Here is a 25,956-nt window from a genome sequence, read left to right as displayed (position 1 = left end):
TTTGCTCAGTGTATTTCCAGCATGGCAACGCTGTTTGCTTTCCGGCGTCTTACAGCACTGGAATGATCATTTTTCAACCCTTAAAACGCAGATCAGACGTTGTTGTGGGTTCGTTCACATTTTTATTTTCTTTTCGCGACCAAAAGGATGTTTTCCTGCAAGAAAAAGCGTGATGCACATTACTGGCAGAAACAGGCAGCCACCCTGCCGGAACTCGTGTCAAAGGATCAACGGCAACAGGAACTAAGGCACCTTCAACACCGAGCCTCCATTCTGTGGTCGCCCCAGCTGCCGGAACAGGACGACAAGGCTCTGAGCGAGTACCTCGACTTCGCACTCACCGAGTACCAGATTGAGGAGGAGCAGGCTCTCTTTATCCTACGCAGCCAGGGTTTCGATCTTACGATGGCCCGCCGGCGTCTGGAGCGGAATCAGACAGCACGCGGGTGTCACTATCATCGGTGGAAGGCCATGGATTTGGTGGCACTCTCCAGGGCATTCAAAGAGCACGGCACTGACTTTGAAAAGGTCCAAAAACAACTGCCCCACTTCCCTGTTGCCGAGGTACGACGCTACTTCAACTTTATGTACTCCGTGTAGACCAGGAATCGTCCGGTGCTCCAGAAGATATCAGCATGGATTTCCTTTAAGTCTAATGATAGTTATGTTGAATTACAGGTAACCATTATTTTTTTTCTTTAAGGTCTTAAGATCTACATTTACCCCAAGTTCCTAAATGTCTATTACCATAGATGGTTATAAGCCTTGAACTTAGTCTTTATAGAGACGTATGCTAAGAAGCTTCAAGATTTAGAATAATTTTAATAATAATAAGGCTTGAATGAACATGACTTTATTTTGGATACACCATATATATATTTGCATTATTTCCTTAGGCTAACAACTATTACGAAGCGTGTGTATCACTAAGTAAATGTAGTTATAATACATGTATATTATTTTGTTTATATAAGTTGTTATCGAATGTGAGCTTATGTGCCTAAAATTTACAAAATAAGCTTAGATAAGTCTATATTGAGTTTATATACAAATTAAAATGGTTAATACAAAATTTGGCCTTTTTGAACTAAGCTAAAAAAACTCCATGGAATTCGAACTGGAAGATATGAAATTAATGATTTAAAAGTTTTGTATGCATTTGAAAATGTGATCTTTTGTCAGTCGGTTTTTCGTTGTAATGAAACAAAATTTTGCTTAAATGAACAAGCTAACAAAATCATTGGAAAAAACAGGATATATCTTTTTTAGATTTTCAAAAATAAATCTCAAAAGAATTAACGAATTGGAAGATGAAATCAAAAACGGTGAAAACGTGAAAGTAAATGCATATTTTCTCCTTCAGTCTAGATCTAATTCAGGATTAGTCACTTATAGCTAAATGTGCTATGCTTCAGCGCATCGTTGTCTGCTGCTAGGTGTGCGAGTTCCTTCCTCGTCGTAGCGCTCTGGCTCTGGATAATACAATGTGGCTATGCTGCATCTTGCCTACATCTAAATACGTATCTAAACTAGGATTCGGCTAGACTAAGGGCTGAGACTTGCGTACATTTCCTTTGGATGCGATGCCCGTTGGATGCTTCTAGGACTACCTATGTTACGACTAAAACAAACTGCTCTGCTTGGCTAGACTGCAGCGGTGCAGGGTCATTGTGCCCGCGGGGTGTATGGCGAGGGCGTGCAGCCCCGCCGGTGGCGGCGTGGTCACCGGACCCCAAGACAGCCGCTTTCAGTTGGGCCTAAGCGGCAGCATTCCATAATGTTGCTGCTGCTGTTGCTGCATCATCATTTGCTGTTGCTGCTGCTGCTGTTGCTGCTGTTGCTGCTGTTGCTGTTGCTGCTGCTGTTGGGTTGCCATCACTGGTCCCTGCGAAGTTGTGTAGGTCACGGCAGAGGTTGCCGGTTGGGACACCACAACGGGTGCACTCACCTTCCGCTCCGACTGCGTGCGAATGGGTTGCGGATGAGCGGCATTGGGCTGTGGAGGCGGGGCATACATCAGCATGGGTGGCGGAGGTGGCGATGGCTCCACACTGGGATGACGTGCCGGCGGTGTGACTGCCGATCCATGATACGAGCCGTAGGAGCTGTCGTCCGACTGAGCCGATTGTCCACGATTCCTGGGTCCTGTTACGCCATACAGCTGCTGCTGTGGATCCCGTCGATCGTACTTATGGCTGCCGTCCATGGGCGTGGGGTTCGTCCGGGTGCCATACACAGGTTGGAAGCCCTGCGGCTGCTGCTGCTGCTGCTGGAGAGGATCGGGCATCAGTTGTGGAGGCGGCTGCTGTAATTGCTGCTGCAGCACTCCCACGACGGGCTGTGGCTGCTGAAGCTGCTGCTGCTGCTGCTGGAGGGGCTGTTGCTGTCCCCGCATGGAGCCTCTCATCCCGTAGATGCTCTCGCTGCGCTGTTGCATCTGATTCTGGACATTTTGGTTCTGCAAGTGGGAGGATTGGGTGGCCTGCTGTTGCTGCTGCTGATGTTGCTGTTGTTGCTGTTGCTGCTGTTGTTGCTGTTGCTGCTGTTGGGTGCGCATGGGATAGAGACTTTGGGCGGGCACCAGTGGTCCAGGGCGTGGTACAATGTCCCTGTTGATGGCTGTGTTGCTCTTGGCGTAGACGGACTGCGAACGATTCAGGTTGCTCCTGGTCAGGGTTGGGGAGCGGCAGTAGAGCGAGCGGGTTCCACCATACAGCGGCTCCTGCTGCTGCTCGTACTTGGAGGAGAGTGGCGGAGCCGTATACAGGTTCTGGCAGTAGTTTCCTTGCCCAGGAGCAGCCACCACTCCCGTCATCTGGCCCATATTCCCGGCTTGATGTTGACCATTGCCTTGCTGCTGACTTCCGCCATTGCCACCGTTCTGGCCACGGGGATAGGTGCCCTGCGATTGCTGGTACTTGCCGCTGGGCTTCTCCAGGTCCATGTCGTAGTTAAGCTCGTCCTCCGAGTGGATGGAGCTGGAGTCATTGTCAATGCTTCCCTTGCCATGTCGCAGGTTGCGGCGCGAGTTGAACACATACTCGTACACAATGCCGGAGGCCATGCCGCCCACCAAAGGTCCGAACCAGTACACCCAGTGGTTGTCCCATTTGTTCAGCACAAACGAGGGACCCAGGGATCGGGCTGGATTCAGGTAGGGCATCTGTGGGGTAAAGAGAAGAGAAAGGATTTGGTTAGATTTTTGACAAATTAAGGAGGAATTTAAATGGCTTCCCAAGTTTCGTCCGGAATTTACTGCACGCTGTTCATCAAAAGCTAAGTAGTTTGAGGAAAAAGTTGTGAAACAAAGTCTAGTTGAGGATAAATTACGGACAAGGGACGCCTGCTTCTTTTGTCTTACGAATATTTGCATTTAAAAATTTAATAAAGTAAAGCACAAAAGAATTTTAAGATTTTTTTTAAGAAAGAATGTTTGAAATGAGAGATAAACTAAGCTCCCTGACTTTATGCAGCCCTTCCTTAAAGTTTAGAGACAATTTGAAGTGATTTGAAAGTCTGCCTTTAAATATTTTCTATTCAACAAATAAAGTTTGTATTCATTTTCTCTTGAATGCCGGCTAACAATCTTTCTGCGAATCTCATATCCATCGTTATTCAATCCGCCTTCGATATAAGCCCGACTTTAATCGCTTTCCCCTCGTCATCGTCATCATCATCATCATCATATCTCCTTTGAATGCCGCCAGAAACTGCCCGTTATGCCAACAATGCAGCTCTGTCCTGGAAGACCCTGTGCTAAATTAATTATCCCGACCCTTTGCCCCTCCGCCAGCCCGGAATAAAAGCCTCTTCTACCTGAAACCCAGTTTATCTCGTCCGTTGTCATGCTGCGATTTTGCACCATCAAAATGACAGAGTCACAGTCGGTAGTCGGCAGGTGCGTTTCAGTTGTTTGTTTTCGGTCTCAGTTTCGGTTTTTGGCGGGTTCTTCTTTCTGGTTTCCAGATTTCAATGATTCTCAGTCCGGCATTCCTGGGACTCAAGTCAAGGCTCTCATCAACTTACCGACACAAAGCAGCAGGCGCTGTAGGCAGCTCCAATCGAGACGGCGGAGTTGCCCATGAATCTCCTAAGGGGATCTGTGGACACGAAGTAGCAGAGCACCACCAGAAAAGTGAGGATGAATTCCACACCAAAGCGTTCCCAGGCGGCCAGGGAAACGTTCTGTGAGATGGCAGCCAGTAGATTTCCTTGATATCCTGGCCCAGAGACTCTGTAATGAAACAAAAAGATATATAAAATTAGATCTTTTATTTCATTTATTTGATTTCCCACTACAACTGATACCCGGATTGATTCGAGAGAAAAGTTTGTTAACCCAAAAAGTTATTGACAATCTAAATTATTTATTATTTAACGCTGTGACAGTTGCGAAATCAACCCTCCTCTTCCTGACCTACAGTCTCAAACTCTCAACCCCATTAATCTGTTCACACTTGAACTGCCTCAACATCATTTAGACTGTCAAAGTTTCAATTACCAAGTTGCCGAAGTTGTTGAGGCACCTCCTCTGGGCCCAAATGAGTTTGAAGCCTTGCGATTTATGGGGATAATTCGTATCCTGATGCAGGATGCAAAAGTTTTTCAAAAGCCATCATATATTACACGGCTGGAACTCTTTGGATTGTTGTTGTCAGCGGCAGTCGGCAGAGATCCATTAGATAGCATTGAGCCATAGGCAGGGCTGGGTAAATATTGCAAAAGTCAAACCGCAATCCTCTACCTGGCACTTGGGAATCCCAAGCCTCAAGAATCCACCTTCAGTTGCTTGCTCCCTCATCCTTCTACTCCCTTGCGAAAATCCGGAAATAAATGCTTTCGGAATGCACTTAAAAGTACTTGAGCAAATAGAACGCCTTTCAAAGGGAAATTGCTCCGAGTTCCGGTTGCTGGTGGGGATTGGAGGTGGGGAGTGGAGCTTAGCGGGTATTAGGTGGCCATAATCCCTAACTGATTCCCAAGAAACCCTCGCCACAATGGTTTCCTCTGTGACCACCGACTGGCTCTTCAGTCTTGATTAAAATTTGATCGCTTAGGAAAACAGTTTGGGGCAACTTTCAACTTGGACAGGGAGTGCACTCCTGCTTGTTTGCTCATAAATCTATAAAGTGCTAATTTCACAGGACGCCAGTGACCAAAACCACTCGTTCGCCGAGATAAACAAACAAACACTCTCATGAGTTGTGGACCAGAGAGCAGGAAGCAACTAAGTAGCCGGAAATGGCAGAATGTTGGGCGGGCAGTGCCTTTCAGCAAGGTTCTTCCTCCGCACATTGTTTGCGGGATAAAAAAAATGTATAAAAGTACCAAAAAAGAAACAAGTGCTGGCAAACTGCAAACTTGAACTGTGAACAGGATTCGTCGTTATCCTTATCCCCAAGTGTGGGCGAACACTGGCACATTTCCTCGCACATCCCAGCTCTCTAGCCACCGCGAATGGCTGATGGCGGATTGCGATGTGCCATGTGCAACACGCTCGGTTTGGTTTGGTTTTAGTTGGGTTCCTGGTATGGTTTCACTGGTGGTTGGCTTTCTGGCTGGCAAGGATTGGGGACTGGGACCTGGGACCTGCAATCCCGATGCGGCTCCCAAATCAAATTATGCCACGGAATCATTAAATGTTTTCATAGGATTCATAGTTGATTTAAAGTGAAAACTAATTCATGCAATTCTAGTTTTTATTTAGAGGAATCTCAGTAAAAAAACATTTAAATTTATTTATAACTTGTAGAAATATATTCATATATTAATACCTATGCAGGGATTTATAATTTTAGTCAACAGCTTGTAACTTTTGAAATAGACATTTTCGACCCTATATATCATATATATTCTTGATCAGCATGAAGAGCCGAGTTAATTAAGCTGTCCTGTCAAAATCTATTTTTTTTTTGTCAAAAATTTGAAAATTTTATAAGGGGTTACATCGTTAAAATTGTCAAAAAATGATTAAAATTGTAATTTCTTTAAATTTTAAATTGAGTATACAGATTTGTTAACCTATTAAAAACTAACATAGGAAAGCTTTCTGAATTAAAATTATTGCTCTTTTGACAGAGTTGTGATATTTTTAAACTTTGATTATTCTAAAAAATTTTAAAAAATTTCTAGCTAATAATTGTTAACATATTTTTATTTTAACCGTAGCAAAGATGTAAATACTTCATTAAATGTAAATACACAAGTGCATTTTGGGGAGTTTCATTTTAATGAACTCCCTTTTTTTTGTAACCCCATCTCCCAGGTGTCGTATGAATGGCGACGACATAACTGTATAACTGGACCACCTGTGCTCCATTTTAGATGCGGATGCGGATGCAGAGGCCAAGTGAAGGCAACCGGAAGCTCTGGCAGGATGCCATTTCCCAGTCAAAGTGCGATAAGCCAACCGGAGCAATAGTAACTAATAAAGGGGGAAAGGGAAAGGGTTTGGGAACGGGAACGGATTCAGTAATTGAATTGCCCATGTGACACGAATTGATTACGATTTCAATTCCCCCTAAACCAATCCTTGCACACGCAGGAAGTGCATTTCCATGCTAGATAAAAATCGAAAGGGTTGCAGGGAAAAGAAATTTTTGAAATGTTTTCATAGGAATTTTTATGATGAATGGAATATTTAGAATGTGAATTGATTTAACGAAATGATTGCATGATTTATATTTATATTTAAATTAATCTAAGAAATTTCATGAATTTTTGTTGAAAGTCCTTTTTAGTCCCTTTATATACATAGTTATCCTAAAACTTATTAAAATATTTCCCAACTTCTACCCCAAATCTCTGCTTCAACTCTCAAATATTTTCCTCAGTGTCAGGCCCTGATCTTCCCTTCCGCTGTCCAGTTCAATTCGTTTTAGTTTTCTGTTTAAAATTTAAATGTTGCTGGCTACGAAATCCTGTTTTGCGTTTTCATTTTCTTTTTTTCCTTTTGTATCTTTCGGTTTCTTTGTGTATCCTCGGCAACAGTAATTTCTGTTTTGGGCAGCAGGTGTGTGCACAGTTCAGCCTGAATTTTTTCCAGCTGCTCCTCAAACTGACCAACCAGAGCGGAGCAGCAACGACTCTGGCGACACGTGTTTGATTTCAAGTTTCCGCACCGCATCCTGCATCCTGCGCAGGCGCAGCTCCGATGAACCATGGACAAAGGCCGACAATCCGTTGGAAATGTTAATTATGCTTCTCTGCTTTTTTTTCTTTTGGTTTTCTTCGTTCCACGGTCTTTGACGGCCTCTACCTGATTTTTATCTTTCGTCATTTTCAAAGGCTACTCGCATTTTTGGAACGTGCTCGGCGCGCGTTCTTCGAACCGAAACAAAAAAAAAAAAAAAACAGAACAAAATACATTGAGAACGAGGAAGAAATCATTGAAATGCGAGGAGGAGCTGCTAAAGACTATTCAAATATTGCTGAGCCGGATATCGATACTCAAGACCCCCTCGCACTTACTTTCTGCGTTCTTTATGAAAGATAATGAAGTTGGGACTTAGCTCAGCTCGGTTAAATTTGGTGCCACTTGGCCACATGTGGCATATGCGGCGCAATTAGGGTAAGTGCCAAGTGACATGTGACAGGGAAAGGAGCAGGAAGGACAGCTGAAGTGGCAGGTCCTTGGGGGTGGCGCGACTGGTTACTTAGCATGTGTGCCTACCTAGGTTCTAGGATACAAATCATACATTTGCAACACAAAAATATACAACAAATTTTAAAGAAATAAACAGTAAATTTCGATTGCCTCCTTATAAATATATTTTATATATTTTTTTACAAAATCACAATCATAATTAACTTGGCAATCCCTCACTAAATCACATACAGTTCTTGGAAGCCTCCAATTCCTGGGATATAACCCACATATATAATCGGAATCTAAACCAATTAATCAGCAGATGTACAGAGAAGAAGCCTTTAGTCTCTTTTTCCTTTTTTTAGGATTTCTCTTAGGGAAACATGTGTTTCGACTAAAACCCAATGTGAACTCGTTGGACCCTAAGAAATCCATATCAGCAGAAAATACGAAAAAGAAGAAAAAACCGAACCTGATCGCAGTAGCAGCAGCTGAAACATGTTTCTTTCGTCCCCGTTCCCTTTCTCCTCCTGGACGGGGATCTGTAGAAAGTAAAGATGCCAACGCACTTAAAAAAGCAGGGGCCTCCTCTCCTCCGAGGGTCGGAACAGATGTCGAGCAGACAATCGGGACGAGGCATTAACATTAAGCATTGCCACGAAAAGGAGTTCAATGTTCAGCACAAGAAAAAAACCAACCCAGAGAACTGGAGCGACATTTGAAAAATGGTGCGCAGGCGCAGAGACGACCGAGCAAGGAGGAGTCGTAAGGAGGAGTAATGTTTCTGCTGTCTTTTATCCTGTTCCTGCGTGGTCACAAAGGAAAACCCTGACGGGCACAAGATTTTTCGGCTAGCTGGTGTGTGCGTGTAGAACCTATCCTGTGTCTCGTCCTTTTTCTAGGCATCACAAAGGACAAGTTCCCTTTCGAGGCGGGAAATCACTACGCAGATATAGAGAGCTGAAGGGCAGATGTTTCTCCACCAGCTACCTGCGTCCTATCCATGCAGGTGTGTGTGTGTGTGGATTACCTGCATATCCTATTTATAAAATTTCCCATTTCTTCGTCTTTGCACACACGCATTTCATTTCACGCTTCCTGCCGAGAGTCCTTGTTGTACAGTCATCGCCCCGAGAGTGCGTTTCATCTGTCTCTCTATTCGGTATCCTGTCTAGCAATCTTTTTACGCTTTGATTTACGACCTGGGCCTTGGAACAGCCTGTTGGATTTAATTTGAAACTCTCATGTTTGCTTTTCGGGCAAATCCGCACGCAGATGCACAAGGCAGGCAGGATAATGCAGTGTGGTGTCCTTGGCATAATGCAGAAATTGCTGTGGTCAGGCACTTGGACATGAATGCAATGCACACGCACATACAATTATACCAACTACATTGTTGCAAAACCGAAAATTCAAAATGAATTCCAGTTGAATTGAATTTGATTAGTTTGGTACTTTAAGAGAAGAACGGGTTGACCTAATAGATTACGTGTTAGCCTTAATTATTTACTTGAATAAGGATAACGCTGAAGGACATATTCAATGGAGGTTGTTTGAGGTGTTTAATATACCTATGCATAGTCCAAATATTAAGGTTTTCTTCTGTATTTAAACTAGGTTAAGCAATCAGTTCAAATATAAGTAAACTTACCCATAAAGCAGAGCAGCTCCGGCAATTCCTCCACCACATTGGGCGGTCATGTACATGGCGGCACGAATCGGAGAAATGCTCCTCACCACGCACAGGGCCAGGGTCACGGCGGGATTAACGTGGGCGCCTTCATGAAACACAAAAATATATATGGAAAAATTACTTAAGATAGGAGCACCATTGGGTATAATGGATGGCTCCCCCGGGAGCAACGTTAAATATCACTTTGACACTTCTGCGGAAGGCAAAAGATAACATCATAACTTAATGCTCAACCAATTGGCTGTGAAAAAAGGCAAAGGGAATCGCGGAACCGCAAAAAATAGGGAGTTTCGATAAAGGCAAATCAAGAACACATGGTCCCAGTGGCCAGGTCCTCCTCCAGTTCATTCTCCCTACCATGGTCTTATGATTTTTTTCCCTGCAGTCGCTTAATTGCCTTGAATGTCAACGCAAATGAACAAATATATAAATACCAGAGTAAATGTAGGGAATACGAGAGAGAGAGAGCTTGGGCCAGTCGATGGCACCACAAGTGCGCCTGGGGCGATAAGACAAGGAGTCAGACAGGAGGAGGAGTCATCGTTGGACTTGGTGTAGGGGGAGTAGGTGGCACCGCACGGAGTGCATTGCCTTTTCGAAAATATATAACAAACAAACAAAAATAATGGAACGGGGTTCGTGTTCGGTTTGCTTTGGTTCTGCAGTTTCCCACGCAAGTCCAAGGGCCCCCAAACACTTGTCGCCCTGTTTGTTGTCTGCTCTCCTATGTTGTTTATTGTCTTCTTTGGCTGAAGTTAGCTTACCCGAGATCTGAAGGAAGCACTGCGTCAGTGTTGCCATCGCCAGTCCAGAGGCCAGAGCCGTGGCCAACAGCACGGAGGAGACACTGGCCCCCACGCCGGCGCCTGCGGCGGCACCGCAGACGATGAACACGTACAGGAACGAGGCCAGGCATTCGCTGATGATGGATCTGGAATGGAAGGGGAGCACGAGGAAGCGGTGGACCATAGCCCGGGGTTAGAATAATTCCGCAACTGTGTTCGGGAGTTCGGTTTGCATGCCATTCCGTGTGTGACTGGAGTGTGTACAGTAAACACTGAACGAGGAAGAACTTTCTTATTTATTTTTAGAAACTTTTTTGGTATATATTTAAGAAACTTATATCTTGAGTTTCAAATAAAAATAATATGGATTTTCATTATTAAAGCACTTTTAAGTTTGTCCAAAAAATAAAATTCTATTAAATAAATCTCTTGATATTATCTATTTGGGAACTGTTTCTTGGGGTATTTATTTTCAATATAATTCAAATCTTTTTCAAATGTGTGACTTAAAAACCCTTTACTTATTATTTTCCTCATTTTGACTATGTATTATGGTTTTTTCAAGACAAACTTTTACTATTTTCCTTTTTCCTTACCCCTTATGTTATACAAATTGTATGAAAAGCTTATACAACTTTTTTGTCAAAAAACTAACAATTGAAATTAATGTAAAATTCCAAAATAAATATATACAATTAGTTTAAGATCCCCTTTTAGTGAATCTTCACTGTATTGGACAAATCAAGCCACCACACACACAATGCTCGCTCTTGTTGCCCCCAAGCTTTTTGCATTGCAGCGACAATTAAGCAGGGGCGGAGTTGGGGAAAGGGGGGCACATGTCAGCGGTTGAGGAGCAGCTGCAATGCCGCTGATTCCAGTGGATTCCCGCTGGACGTGCCGCAACTCCAACTTATCCAACAAATTTCGCATTAAGCTCAAAGCGGGCGGAGTCCCGGGGCACAAAAATAAATAAAAAAAAATAACGAAAAATCAAACAAACCGAGGAGGAGTTATGATGAATTTCCCTAAAATCATAAATTCAGCTGTTTGACTGGCGCTCTTTAATCGGAACTTTACGAACTATATGTAAGTCGGAGCCCCTTCTTCCATTAAATTCACTTATTTTTTAATGGTCACTCACCGGGGGAATGGGGGAAGGAAAAATGTCGCGTAGTTTAGTTGAAATTCTTGCGCTTGACATGTCTTAAGAGTATTCACACTGAGTGCCCGTACTCCTGCTCCTGGCAAAGATTTAATTACTCCATCAGTTCGTGATGAAATGTTAATTATTTAGAAATTCTTTGAGCACAAAGGAACCCGTAGAGAATGAGCTACAAAGTGCACGAAAGTTTTGCCAATGTGTTTAGCTTTGGCGATTATCTTGATTACGTCTGGAGGAGCACTTGGATTTCAATTACTTAGAGTTCAGACACATAAAGCCAAATGACATCAAACAATTGCCACCTAAAGTTGAGCAAATTGAAAGCGAGTGGAGATAATGGCAGGCAAAACAAAAGCCTCGGGACTTTATATGCACAGGCAAAAAAAAACATAGTTTTAAAATAGGAAAGAACAGGCTTTAACGTTAGAAAATATTTTAAAGTAAACACTGCATTTCCTTTTCCATTATTATTATTAAAGATTTATTGAGCACTCACCTCCAGAACTCCAGAGTACGAATCTCGGCCTGCATGCTGCGCTTGGGCGCCTGAAGGGTGCTGGACAGGCGATTGTTGACCCCATTGCTGCCTCCGGGCGAGTCCTTACGCATTGCCTCCAAACGCTCGAAGAGGGTCACGATGTGATAGTCAATGTTGTGCTCCAACGGCATGGTATGCAGACTCTCATCTGCCATCTTGGATGCGGGGGAGTTCCTCCTCGGTAGTTGCTAAGTTCACGACTTTGTTTACTTTCACTGATTCAGCCGATCAACTAAGCTGAGCTGACCTAAGCACGCGGAAGAAGCGAGGATGGCGGCGAGTCTGGGCTTCAGTTAGACACACATTTCGCACTCTCAGCAAATTGCATTCAATTTGTGTCAATTGACGAGTTTCTGAACCTTTAACCGATCCGATGCGATGCGATTCGATTCGATGCGATGCGAGCTGATTCGACCTGATGGCACAACCGTTGTCGAGTGCGAGTGGTGAACGAATGAAGTCAGGTTGCGAGCGGCCACAGGCCGAAGGAACACTTTCGAGTTGCAAGTCACCACCACAGGCGGCAGCAGCAGCGGCGGCCTGCCCACACCACCGACGCAGTGGTGGATAAACCAACCCTACACCGGCAAAAAACACTCCAGAATGGTGGACTCAAGCCACCCCAACTATAAGGAAAGAAATTCTCTTAGTTACAAGATATAGATTTCTTTTTCTGTGATGTTCTATTAAAAATTTAATTTAATAAATTTAAATATTAAAAAATATATATATGAAATAAAACTTCCAGAGACCAAAGTTTGTATACCACTTTTTTAATTATAACTAACTACGCCAAAAGTGCATTAAATTCAATTCGGAAAGCAGTCCTACGTTGGTAAGTATTAGGCTAATAAATCTGTATACTCAATTTAAATTTGAAAAAAATTAAACATTTTGTCAATTTTTGAAAATTTTAAGGATGTAGTCCCTTACAAAATTATTACAATTTGGAATAAAGTAAATTCTTGCCGGACATGACTAAATCGGTTTAGATTTTGATACTGATCAAGAATATATATGATTTATGGGGTCGGAAATGACTCTTTCATAGGGTTTTAAGCTTCTGACTAGCATTGTAATACCCTGCAAGGATATAATTTATTAAAAATAAAGGTATCATTTACTAGAAAGAACATTTTATCAGACGATTGCACTTTCAACTGCTAAAAAATTGGATTTTAAATTTAATATTGATGCTTGGTACTATTTTATTTATATATTTATTTTTATTGTCAGTGCATGGGAACGAGGTGGAATCGAAGGGAGAGAGAGCCTGTCAACCTGTTGGTGTCGCTCCTGTTTCCATCACTGTATGCGTGTGTCTGTGGTGAAGGTGAATTTCAGGACATCGAAGGCATACGTTTGTGAGTTGATTGCGCAGCACTGATCTATAACACAGATTCCAAACTCCCAGGATTTGAACTTTGCCCGAAATAATTATGATTATAATGTTGATGATGAGGATAAGGGGGAGCTCAAGCACCTGGTCCAGGACCACTTTCATTGAAAGTATTTCGTCTTTTCGACACATTAATGAAATGTAAAATAATCTGGGCTCGATGGGGACAAAACTTTGATTAGACGGGATGAGGATGCCGGTGTTGCGGTTACTTCGGTTACCTCAGACCATTAACTTGATGTCGGTCCCGAGACCAGCACACTTGACCAGGCTACACCCAAAGAAATTACCATAATGACACTATTAAGACCTTAATATGCGAGTAATTCCACAAATTGATATTTTAGCAAAATTATATCACAAACTGAAAAACTGAAAGTAAAACCTTGCGTTGTTTATAGTTTTAGCTACACTTTGCATTGTGATTTAATTATTTAATAATAGTAATAACTAATATTTAAAAAATATTTTACCGTATACATGTTGGTTGGTTTCATAAATCAGGTTTTGATCATAAGATATCTGTTCTCAAAGAACTCAATTCGAAAATGTATACTGATGAATACTGTTAGCTATCCTCATAAACAAGTCACTGAAAAGCTTTCTGTGAAAGAATTATACTGGATTTACCTACAATAATATCCTAGTTATTTGCTTAATCAAGCAAGAAATATGTTTTAAATTTATATACAAAAGAAAATATCACAGTTTGTAAGGAGCTCTTTTAATTTCCTAAAATGAACATAAACTTTATTTTCCTTGAGTGTAACTTATTGAATAAAATTGACAGTACTTACATTTATTTTTTGTGGTGCATCTCCGGGTCAGAAGCTTCAGAAAAAAAAACCTCAGTCTTGGCTCATATTTTCCGCATCGCCGAAAACTATAATTATGAGCCCTAACCACTTGATACCTGTCAATTGTCAACCAGTCCCCGTGTGAGCGACTTTTCAAGCTCAATGAGCTGTGAAAGCTAAGAAATTATGTTATGGCGAAGGGGCAGGGTGAAATCAATCACGAAAACAAAGGAAGGGGTTAAGGTTGAGGTTTAAGCTCAAGAGGGGAAAGAGGCGCAGAAATTTCGACACTGCTCACTTCTTTTTTTCTTTCTTTTTGCCTTTACATTTTTGCAAACTCTCCCAAAGGGGCAGGAGGGGGGCATACAAGGGGGCGTTGGAAGGACGTTGCCTTATATGGAACGACGGACAAGGAGAAGACAATAACGATGATGATGATAATGATGATGATGATGCGAAGGAGACGGACACGACGACAAAAGGCTGGCTCTGGCCTCTGAGCGTGGGAAATATTTTGCGCACTCTTTGTGCTTTTGTTTTTTCCTTATTTTTTTTGGCCCGTTTTCACGTCGAGGTCGCACGGGGTCGTTCCTTCGACCGGTCGAAGGTAATAATAAGATGTTTTGTTTCAATCACATCGTCGCTTGATCATCCCCAGCATCATCATCATCTTCATCATCATAATCATCATTGTCGCAGTTTCTTTTTCAAGCATCCAAAGCAACTCGAACTCTTCTTGGTTGTTGTTGGTGTGAGCTTTTGGTCAGTGTCAGGGTCGTAGGTAAAAGTTCTGCGGAGGAATCAGATTATTAGGGAACTGAGTTATTTATTTATTTTATTTCAAATTATTTTTTTTTTTAATCTATGATATATACTATAATATTCTTTATTATTAATCTGCTATCTCCATGTAAAAAGTATAGTTTCCCAATTTCCAATAATTTAAAACCCCCTTTTCTTAAGCCCATGATACCTGCATTTATCGTGTCATAGGTGTAGAACAGGGTAAAGAAGAGTAACTAAAGAGTAGAATAACTAAACTTGCAGTTGTTGTTGCAAATCATGTTTACTCTTTTTTTCAGGAAGAGTTAAGGGGGAGGTCTACGCTCTTATCCTTTTTTTTTGGGCTCCTCTTCTTCTGGCAACTTTAAGGTAAGCTTAGTTATGCTGCGTAGTTTTACTTTCGTAATTGTTTTTTCCAATACACTGCTGAAAATAAACTAAAATTAAATGTGTGAAATAATTACTGACAAGCTATTCTACTAATTACTAATTAGAATTACATATTGTAAAGCTTTGGGTTTGAATTACTTGAGACTTAACTTGTATGATATTCTAGATTAAGTTTTCTCTTTCTTTTCAAGTGCTTCTTTTGAGATTCTCTTTATTGCAGGTCGTAAGTCTGCAGCAGTTGAAAATGGATCCGAAAATGGAGATGAAGATGGTGTCACGATGCCTCACCCTCCTGCTGGGGCATTAAAAAGGGAAAGGAGCCTGAGAAATGCCTCCCACTTTTTGGGCCACTTTTCGATGTACCTGGAGAGCGTGGCCTGATATCATTATTAGAGATATGTGTGTACGTCGATCCTATATGAAGAGCTGATTTATGAGTTGACCAGCATTCAACTCCTTGGTCCGGAAAACAGAACCGTGACTTATGAGTGGATGAAGCGTGAATACCTGACCAAGTGAGCCGTCTCCCCACGTTCTCCCCTGGAACTCATTGGAACTTCGGCAGGTAACTTTGCCTCCCTCAGATGGATCGCCGATTTTGCTGGAACTTTTGGCAGAAAAAAAAGAAACTTAACAAGGTCAACCTTTTTTGTATGGCTTCCCTGTTGTGTGTGGGAAAAAATCAGTGGTCGAGCAAAGAGGCGTTAAGTCCAGAAATTGGAGGCGGGGCAGCCCAAATAGAACAGATTTTAGGTAGAAGGATAAGCTACATATATCTAAAGAAAGATTAACAGAAAGGTAAAAACTGTTAAAAACCATCTTTAACAAGAAAAGAAATTAACTTAACTTAAAAACATATTATTTTGGTAGTCTATAATATAAATATAAATAATATAATAATCAAAATGCACTATTTTAACTCAAATAAACAAAAATATGCTACAAACCATTCAATTTAAATAATGACCAAAATTAATATTCTAAAAAAGGGTTTATTTTTCCCTTGCTTATTTCAGTGTCATGCCAAAGGGTTTAGAGAAAGTAAAGGCTTTAATTAATTCAATTTTTTATTCCGTTTTTTATATATTTATCCACATATTTTTTTCCAACTTCACAGTTGATGAAATCACATACTGATATGACTAGACAGTTTTTGCATTTGCCCTCCGTCAAACCCTTTGACCTGCGACAATGAAAAACACTAAAATCTAATTCGCATGATGCTGTGAACATCAGCATATGCAAATCGAGTAAATCCAGCAAAAAACTCGATTTCCATGTCGGTTCAGGAGCAGGAGAGATACAAAGTCAGAGTCCATATCTAAATCTGAATCGAAGGACTGCAGCCGGTGCCTGACACGTGCCCCACTTGCAACCCTTTTTCCCAGAGTCTACTAATGATGCGGCATTATTTTGCATATGGACACGGAAAGGGTTAAGGTCGAAAACTGTCCCCTAATGAACTGAAACATCCGCGACATGAATGTTACAGTCGCGATACTCGTAATTTATGCATGTTACACAACCATTGACTCGGAGTACTCAGATCTTTGTGGGATTCCTGTCAAGCTTCGGCAATGATATGCCACAGCAATTAAACCAAAGGGTTAGATAGAACGGCTTTGGGATAGGAGTTTGTGGTGGTGGTGATAGTGGTGGTTGTCCAAGTCCTGCACTTGCATTTGGTTGAGGTTTCCTGGACATCCAACACAGGTGCAAAAGTTTCAGGGATTGTGGTTTTTTGGGCAAAGTGAAAGCCAGTGATTGGAACGAGAGTGCACTTTAAAAAATATTTTATAAAAAAGAAAATCAATAGTGGAATAGCTGCAGAGCAGTGTGCTCTAATAGGAAATGCCTGGGAATACAACATATTTGTTAAAAAAAAGAAAACCACATCCAATATTAACGTTTTAATACACGTTTTTTGAATAATAAATCAACTTTAAAATAAATTTCCAAAAATCCTACCCCAAAGTTTCCATCAAACCCAGCACTAAACTGTTTACAATTTATTTTTTTTTTGCCTTAGTAAATGGGTTTTAAAATACATTTTGAAACCTTTTGTATTATAACCCTCACGATAAACCCTCGCCCACATGCTAGATTTGTGATTTTTCAGATGGATGAAAAATAACCGCCTGACATTAAAAACTCTAAAACGCTTCCTGATCATTAAAATTGTTTGTCCAGAAGAGCAATCCATAAAAATGTCCACAGTAGCCAGGAATAAAAAAAAAAAAACTGCAAACTCAATTGCAATTGCAATCAGTCGAATTTCGCCTCGAACAAATCGATTTTCGGTTATTAGCCGTCACACAGTCATTAAAAATTTTGACAGATTTTGACAATTTATTGATGTTGCCAGGACACGCGACAAACAACAACAATTGGAAATTTACAGGATTGGATATGTTGACCTGTGCGAATTGCAAAAAGTGGACAAATGTTTGTCCACTCCCCTACCTCTCTCTGCAATTTTCAAGTGGCTGCCCCGATCCAATGTCGGTGTGTTTGTATCAACCCCCAGGGGCGCGCGATAATTTGATTAATTGAAAGTCAGACGGCGACGACCTTTTTTTTCTGTGATTGCGGGGAAGGGGTTGTTCTGGTTTTGGACTTGGTCTGCGGAGGAATCACCCTCCCGTCTGCGGTTTTTTGGTGGCGTGAGTAAACGATCCCCGGGTTGCCTCAAGTGGCTCTATTGTATTCACATTAGCGGGCTTAGCCAACCCCCAACGGGGTTTATAATCGACTATATATACATATATATATCTATTTCCTATATCTGACGACCGTTTTTTATGTACGCTTTTTTTCGGGGCAAAAATTTAAATATCGCATTACACACAGGCACTTGATTTTAAAGCCCATTCAAATGTTTCACTTGTGGTGGTCGGTCGGGTGGGTCAGGTTGGACCTGGCACTCCCTGGACAATATTCTAACATGTGTTTTTCATTGAAAAATTTAAATCTGTTGTCTGCAGTTGATTATGCGATAAACTGTGGCTGCGGTTTCGTTGCAACTTTAGTTTTTTTTTGTCGGTTTGCTTTTGGACAGTTGCGTAATTGTTTTTTTGCTTCAAGGGGTTTTTCTTTCCACTGACTGCCATGGAGATTCTTTAAAGTCTGGAATATCATCTGCCAGGCACTTCAGCACATTTCACTTTTTGTACACAACTTTTTTTGTGGACTTGCTGGACCTGGAGATAATGGCTTTGGCTAGACGGTTGCTTGGGAGCTTTGAGAACCTTAAATTAAACATTAAATAAAAGCAGATTTATATAAAAATTAATATAATACTTAAACAATAAGCTTTTTTAGCTTTTATATGGAACATATTCAAAATATCCGTAGGTTTCTAAGTAGATTAAAAATCATTTAAAATTGGCCCGAAAAAGTATGCTACATCTTTTACAGCAATTAGGGAATTCAATTAAAATAGTAAACATTTAGTTTAAACGTGTAATTCCTACACAATACAATAAATTACAATAAACCTAAATTATGCCATGAAATCAAGCAATTAATCACCATTTCCTACTTCAATTTAACAAACCATAAAGAACCTTTAAGACCTCTCCCTTCACCTTAAAGTGAACGCCTTGACAGCAAGCTCATTTTACAGAGTTCATGGCTCTGGAGTATAAATTTGAAAACCAAAAGCGTTTAATGTATTATCAAATCAATAACCCAAACCAGACACACACACACTTTTGTTTCCCTCCCAGTACAAAGTGCTGTGGCATGCAACATTTAGCAATTTTGCGGTGTCCCACTCCTTGATTATCCTGTGTTGTCCTTACGGCTGTTATTGTTCAGCACCGTCACGCCCATGGGCTCCCCAAAATGTTAATTGATTTTGGCCAAAAGGGTTTCGTAGCCAAACTTGGTTATTATTCGTGTTGACACGAAGGGGGATCCAACACGAGGCGGCTGCAGTAAGGACATTCAACTCTCCGATTTATCGCTTCAAGTGGTTTCTTTGACTATGCAATTTTCAATTTCACGCCCTCAGGCCACTTTTTCCCACCTCATTTGCATATTTTCCGGCAATTATTATTCGCACATGCGAATATTTTCCAGCCATTGTTATTCTAATTCGATTTCGATACTTCGCGCCCCATTGCAATTTGCCTTTTTTACGATTTGTTTTGCCAGGATCGTGTGCTGGGCCCTATTGATCTCATAATCGAACCAAGTGGGCTAAAAAAGCAACATCAGAGGGTCGTCGCTTGATTTGCATTATTATTTGGCTGCTCTTTTTTTATGCGTAGTGCCAATTTTTGATAGATGATGCGTGAAAATATGGGATGACGGGACCCAGCCCGCTTATTTGCATATTTGATTAATTTGTTTGGTTTTTTGGGTGGTTTTTTATGGAAAAATAATAAGCATTTCATTGTGTTTTAGGAAACAGATGAGTTGGGAATTAAGGGACACTATATAAGTGAACTAATTGCAAGGACATGCACGGCAAGGGACTTTATTGATGGGGTGGAACTGTTAAGGGGAATTCGACAAGCCAAGGATCCTTTTTATACGTTTGCAGGGTATTTTATTTTAAGTCAGACGGTTGAAACTTGTGAAATAGTTATTTCAGACCGTATAAATCATATATATTCTTGATCAGCATCAACAGCCGAGTTGTTCTAGCAATCTTAGATCGAAAGAAAAATGTTATCAATTTTTTCAACATTTTAAACATCGTTAAAATTGTCAAAAATTTATTTAAAAAAAATCGAGTTTTTACAAACTCTAAATTATGTATTCTAATAAAAACTAGCATAGAAAAACGTTCCGGATTAGTTATGAGTTTTTGAAGATATTAATGGGAATATTTTAAGCGTAGTTATGATCTATTTCCGATACGGGTTATTTCATTAATATTATCATTTTGAAATAATATCCTATTCCTTCTACATATTCCTTTAATTGAAATATCCAAAACTCCATTCATGGAATAAGATTATTCTGATTAAATCGATTGATTCAATGTATTAAATGTATATAGACTTATCATTTGGGTATTTTTTATGCCATCGTAAAAACTGCATTAACATGGTATCTTGAAAGCGGTTAATGGCAGAGATTTAACCCTGGAACTTAATCAATTTGGAAATCAGGCAAAAGCAGGCAGCCTAAGCTGTGCATCTTTTACATGTAAATCGTCATCATAGCTAAATGTCCTAGGAGCAGGATTCGCTTCTGATTCTGTGTGTTTCCTCCTGCCTAGCAGGCACTAATCCAATTGCTGTTCGGATCATTAAGCACTGATTGCGTTTATGGCGCAGACAGGACTTCGCACACCCATACACACACATAGCTGCGGGCGTAGGTATACAAATGCGTAGAGTATGTGTCCGGATCAAATCCTGCGCAAGGACGACACTTGCAACAGTCGCGGCATATGCAGATTAACCCAGTGGCAGCGAGCAAAAAGGGGACGCAGCATCAATTATGCTGGAAATGCGGTGCTTTAGATTTAACAGCAAATCGATTTTGCGATAAAAAAAACACAAAATTGAAGTGCATTTGTGTGGAGGAAAGTGTTAAATTAAATTCACATCTTGGTAAAAGGGAAAATTTAATGTTAACCCTCTACACTTATAAAAAACTAGACTAGAACACATTTTGTAATTCTTATCATTATTTACTCATTTTGTAGAAATATAATATTTATATTTGTAGAAATATAATATTTATTCATCTTCTTATGGAAGATGAACGTACTTTATAAATATTGTTAATAATATTGATTCGCTATATATTATTCCAGACATTTTAAAACATTATTATCTCAAGTTATGCGGGGCGTTTAGCACTTTAAAGACATTTTTTATAAAACGAAAATTAAACTGAAAGTGAAATGTTGAATATTTACTTAAATTTTGTTTAGGTATATAAAGTTAAAAAGTATCTAATTTAAATTATTTTACCTAAAGTTTTGTAAGGGAAAATATTTATCCTTAATAAGGATTAATAAGGAATAAGATTACGTTCATTTTTTTCACAGTATTTTTTCTTCACCTATATGACTAGCACCTCCACCTCCATTCAAATAAACCGCGAAAGTAAATCTGCATTTGATTTGTCACCCCGCCGCACATGTTGCAAAAAAAAAAAAAAAGTAAAAACAGGAAAGTTTCACCGCAACTGTCGCCGCGAAAGGTGACACACACAAAAATAGAAAAACAATTGCCAATTACGAACGAGCAGTTTGCTCGGGTTTCCCTGTTTCCGCCAGCTACCCCAGATCATCCGGACCAGGACCATCCCTACCCTCTCTCCGGTAGCCATGGCCACCAGCATGGCCCAATAAACAACATTTGGAACAAAGTAAAAACGGGAAGAGAAACAATCGAATGTTGGGAAAACCCAACAAAAAAAATGAGGGGTGGCAGGAGGCAGCAGGAAAAACTGTGTGGAAAATCACTTTTGCGCTCATAAATTTCAATAATAAAAATTTGAATGCAGTTGACACGACACCGAAACAAGCATCCCCTGGTCCGGAGGAAGGCGGCAGCAAACAAGGTTAAGTGAAATAAAAATCAGTGAAGTGCATAAACAAGGTTCAAGGTGCGGGTTGGGATTGCTATTTGGATCTGAATCTGTATCTGGATGCTGCCTGCACCACCCGATAATTGAATTGGCTTGTCGCATTCGGTTGAGGAAGCACAACCCTTTTTTTTGTCCACCGAAGGAGGTGTTAGGGTTTTTGCATACATATGTACGGTTACATATATGAATATGGTCGTATTTGGGTTCGAAATCCATTATTACCATATGGAAATTAAATTTCAGGGTGGCGGCCTCAATTAATATTAGCACTTCAAGAGCAAATACGCTAATCTTGAGGTCACTGCTATGGGATTAATGTCAGGGCTTTTATTTAAGCAAAGTAAATTTAGTGGAAAAAACTTCAGTAAATCTGAATGAGTAATGATGACAAATTTGAGAGCTTTAGCAGATTAGTTTAAGTACCTACACTTTATAGACTGGTTTTATCTAAAATATAATACATATATATATATATATATATATAGAAAGATCTGTTGTATTAATCTATAAAAGCAGGTGACCATTATGAAGAAACCGTGCCCCTCCCTTAAAACAACATTTTTTGATAGCATTTTGAAGAACTACAAGTTTTTTTTTGTAGTTACCATAGTAACGATAACTAAGAACAGATATAACTTTATCATAATTCTTGAAAAGCTATTAGGTTTTATGTGAACACAGTGTTCTTCTTGGATAGCAACACCTTCTGCATGTGCTCTTCGGCCGTGTGAATAGTGTGCGTTCCTCCCGCATGCCTTTGAGTGCACTTGGCCATGGGTGCTCCGGAAACACCCTTTGCCCACGTACTCGTGGCACCAGACTTACGGATCTGTCCCAGCTCAAATGTTATAAGGGGACCCAGGCCAGTGGAGCCCTTTGCCGTGGGGAGCGTGGGCACCTTGGAGCGTTCCACGGTCCGCATCACACATTCGGTGTCGCAGGAGAGACAGGCCAGATCGGTCATCACCTTGACCCTGCCAGCGGCGGCGGCACAATCATCGTTTGTTAGCTCCATATATTTTTGTAGTGCGTCTGCAATCATGTGCACCTTCCGCTCGATCATCTCACGGAAGTCTTTAAAACTGAGCTCCAGTGCATCGATGCCCATTGACATGCGAAGATTGTCGATGATCTGCAGGACGTTCTTTTCGTTGGTACCGATGAGGTTATGGGTCTCGCAGAACATAGCCTCTTGCCTCTCCTTGAAATCCTCGAGCTGTTCCAGCGACACCTTGGTCGCCAGTTGGTCGAAGTTCGGTTTCTCGGCCAGCAGAAGTTCTATCTCTGACTTATCTGATTTCACCATGTCCAAATGGACAGAGGACTTCTTCAACATGTCGGAGTCACCCTCAAGAACTTGTAAACGAGTCATCATCAGGCCATTGGTCTCCGTATTGGTGGTCATGTAAATTTTGACCTCCCTCAAAGTGCTCTGCAGATCAGTAATCGTACCCAAAAGCTTTTGGGAGTCCTGCTTATTGAAAGCAGCTGTCAGATCGTTGACCTTGTTTGTCAGAGCGCAAAATTGTGCCTTATGATCCAACAGCTCGTTGAGAATTCGACTTGGGGAGTAGCATAAGGATTTTAGCCCAAATTCCTCAACCTGCTCTTCCTCGACCTTCTCCGTACTTCCAGAGGATTCCTCTTGAACTTCTTCTAGCAGCCCCATCTCTTCTTCACCCTGCTCGTCCTCGTTAGTGGACGATCTGATGGAAATCTCTTCGTCTGCCGCTCTCATTAACACCCTCAGCTCTTTGGCAAAGTGGCGCAGTATCTTTATCCTCTGAGGATCCTGTCTTCGGTCCAACATCATGTGAGTTACGTTATCAAGCTGCTTCACGATGATCTTCACCTGCCCCGTGAGATTGTTTACAAAGTGCTTCATTTCTATGTCACCCTTTTCGTTGAATAGCTCTATTTTTGTTAGACGTGCTTCCAAGCGTAGAAAGTGGCCATTTAGAGAGACAAGAGATGTTTTTTCGGAGCGGTGAGATCCCTGTGATGGCACGGCAGAGACGCACTTTTCGTCTGCCAAGGGATTTGAACCTTGTGAATGTTCCGCCTCAGGTTGAGAGACCGGAACTTCTTCCTGACTATGCCTAGAAGCTGCCGGTTCTTGTTCTGGTTCTGGTTCTGGCTCTGGCACAGCCTCGGTTGGTTCCGTTGTAGCGATTTCCTCCGCTGGGACGTCTTCGCTCTGAGGAACCGGAGGGGCCTCCTCTTCGGCGTTGTCAACTGGAGCAACCTCTTCAGCCTCGGCAACTGGAGGAGCCTCTTCGGCCTCGGCAAGCGGAGGTGCATCCTCGGCTGGCGCCTCTGTCGGAGCATCTCCCTCAACATCCGCTCCAGCATACATACGAGGCATCCGGGATTTGCTCAAATTTACTGCGAATATAAAACAAGTCATGGACAATTCTTAAAATTCTCTTTTCCCACTCACATAAACTTTTCTGGAAGCGATCGTTGGTCATCATGTAATCATCCTGCACGACGACCTGATCAAAGACATCCAAGCGTTGGGCAAAGCACGTCAACAGAACTTGCAAGGCATAAAAGTTAACGTGTCCCGACTCCGGGGAACCAATGGCCACTTCGATAAGTTCTTTGTAAGTAAATGCCATTTCGGAAGGATGTTTGTGTACGAGCTCTCTGAATTTTATCCCTTGTAATTGGACAAATACCAAAGAATATGAATATGTTAAAGTGTTCGCTGTAGGAAACTTGTGGGTTGGGTTAAACGTGTAATTTGTTGGGACATTTAAAGACTTGTCTGTAGAACAGTTATTTCAATGACAAGCTGATTGCCAGTTAAAGATTTAAGTTCGACATAAACTCGTTTCGACCCCATTGTTTTTTTATAATTCACAATTTATACTAAAACACAATGCAAAGAAAAAATCATCGAGCCTCTACATTTAATTGGGCATTGGTGGATAAATTTGAATTCGAAACAACGCGCCCAAATATCGGCATATCGATAGTCACGTCAGATGTTATCGATAAAATGCATATCGCCCGTGCTAATAGCACAATAAACACCGGCGTTAAAATTCACGTTTATGAAAAACTAATATTTTATTCTGGTTGTTGATGTTATAGACAGAACTATCAGGTCAGGATGCGGTTTACTTCTTGGCCTTCTTGGGGTCGCCCTTGGCGGCGTCCTCGCTCTCGGCGGCCTCCTTAGCGCGCTTAGCGCGAATACCAACCAAACGAGCATCAGTGCGAGCCTAAAAAAAAAGACAGCCGATGAGTATCAAAGCTCCCAAGTGGAGGACAAACCGCTGTTAGCTTACCTTGCGCAGGGTAGCGAAAGCCTTGAACTTCTTCTCGTCCTTGGTGACCTCACGGAACTCGACAACGGCGGGCTGCTCGTTCTTGACGGGCATGATGGGACCCTTAAGCTGGGTGGCCAGCTTGCACTCCTCGAGGGTGGACTCGCCCTTGCGGATCTTCTTCTCGTTGATGGGGAACAGGATCAGCTTGCTGCGGTACTCCTTCAGACGCTGGATGTTGCGCTGGCGCGACTCCAGGGATTTGTTCTTGCGACGGCGGTCCACGGCGATGCCGATAGCCTTAGCGAAGTTCGCGCTGATGCCGGCGCCCTGCAAATACGAACAAAAGCGTTTAGTGGCGGCTTAAATCGGGACCTAACAGCCCAACACTAACCTTCAGCTCCTCCAGGGTGAAACCACGGCCGGCACGCAGCTTTGTGTGGTAGCGGATGGTGGGGCAACGGACCACTGGACGCAGGGCACCGCTAGCGGGGCGGGGGAAGACTGCCTTGGCCTTCTTGACGCGGTTCTCATGCCTGCGCACCTTACGGGCGGGCTGGTTGAACCAGGTCTTCACATGCCGCTGCCACCACTTGTGGTAGTGCTGGTTCGGAATCATATTGTTACCCTTACCCATCTTGGCGGTTTTGATTGGCTGCAACACAGACCGAAAACAACAATAAAAACATTAATATGATTTTGTGTATATGCGGCATAACCAAACAGCAGCAGCAGCAGCAGCAGCTGCGGCGACGGCTGCGACCCACGTGGCTGAGTCATTTCGCTTGTTTCAGCCGCAATTCAACGCATTTAAAACACTATCTGGGCCACGCTTGCAGCGCCAGTAAGAGGCGCAGGCTTCGCACATCCGATTGCACAATTTCAGGTTCGTTTCCCTGTTATTTTAACAAATTTCAGGACACACTAAAATTTTACACACCTTTTCTTCCCAACAACGAATTAAAAAGGAAATCGCAACCAACTT

The 25,956-nt window shown here is 41.8% G+C and overlaps 4 protein-coding genes across 4 annotated transcripts; 1 reads left to right on the top strand and 3 right to left on the bottom strand.

Annotated features, from left to right (window-relative positions):
- The first annotated feature begins 91 nt into the window (after window positions 1-91).
- Window positions 92-993, top strand: LOC110187371 (uncharacterized). The gene has a single exon (XM_020956762.2). It carries the CDS (start codon window positions 148-150, stop codon window positions 598-600), a length of 453 nt encoding a protein of 150 aa, XP_020812421.2. The 5' UTR covers window positions 92-147; the 3' UTR covers window positions 601-993.
- Window positions 838-12,225, bottom strand: bib (MIP channel family protein big brain). Its single transcript, XM_020956753.2, has 5 exons — window positions 11,728-12,225; window positions 10,046-10,212; window positions 9,240-9,366; window positions 4,027-4,234; window positions 838-3,163 (listed from the first exon to the last, which is right to left on the bottom strand). The coding sequence occupies exons 1-5, from the start codon at window positions 11,922-11,924 to the stop codon at window positions 1,748-1,750; spliced, it is 2,115 nt and encodes a 704-aa protein (XP_020812412.2). The 5' UTR covers window positions 11,925-12,225; the 3' UTR covers window positions 838-1,747.
- Window positions 12,226-22,239: 10,014 nt separating this feature from the next.
- On the bottom strand, window positions 22,240-24,495 carry LOC110187334 (uncharacterized). The gene is made up of 2 exons (XM_020956722.2): window positions 24,137-24,495; window positions 22,240-24,081 (listed from the first exon to the last, which is right to left on the bottom strand). The coding sequence occupies exons 1-2, from the start codon at window positions 24,315-24,317 to the stop codon at window positions 22,364-22,366; spliced, it is 1,899 nt and encodes a 632-aa protein (XP_020812381.2). The 5' UTR covers window positions 24,318-24,495; the 3' UTR covers window positions 22,240-22,363.
- A 251-nt stretch (window positions 24,496-24,746) lies between these two features.
- Window positions 24,747-25,940, bottom strand: RpL13 (ribosomal protein L13). Its single transcript, XM_086832554.1, has 3 exons — window positions 25,366-25,940; window positions 24,993-25,301; window positions 24,747-24,926 (listed from the first exon to the last, which is right to left on the bottom strand). Exons 1-3 carry the CDS (start codon window positions 25,606-25,608, stop codon window positions 24,822-24,824), a joined length of 657 nt encoding a protein of 218 aa, XP_086688680.1. The 5' UTR covers window positions 25,609-25,940; the 3' UTR covers window positions 24,747-24,821.
- Between the last annotated feature and the right edge of the window lie 16 nt (window positions 25,941-25,956).

The sequence above is a fragment of the Drosophila serrata genome, unplaced genomic scaffold, assembly GCF_035046125.1.
Source record: "Drosophila serrata isolate PLE 108 unplaced genomic scaffold, ASM3504612v1 contig_249, whole genome shotgun sequence".
Taxonomy (NCBI): domain Eukaryota; kingdom Metazoa; phylum Arthropoda; class Insecta; order Diptera; family Drosophilidae; genus Drosophila; species Drosophila serrata.
This window is presented reverse-complemented; position numbering and strand designations above follow the sequence as displayed.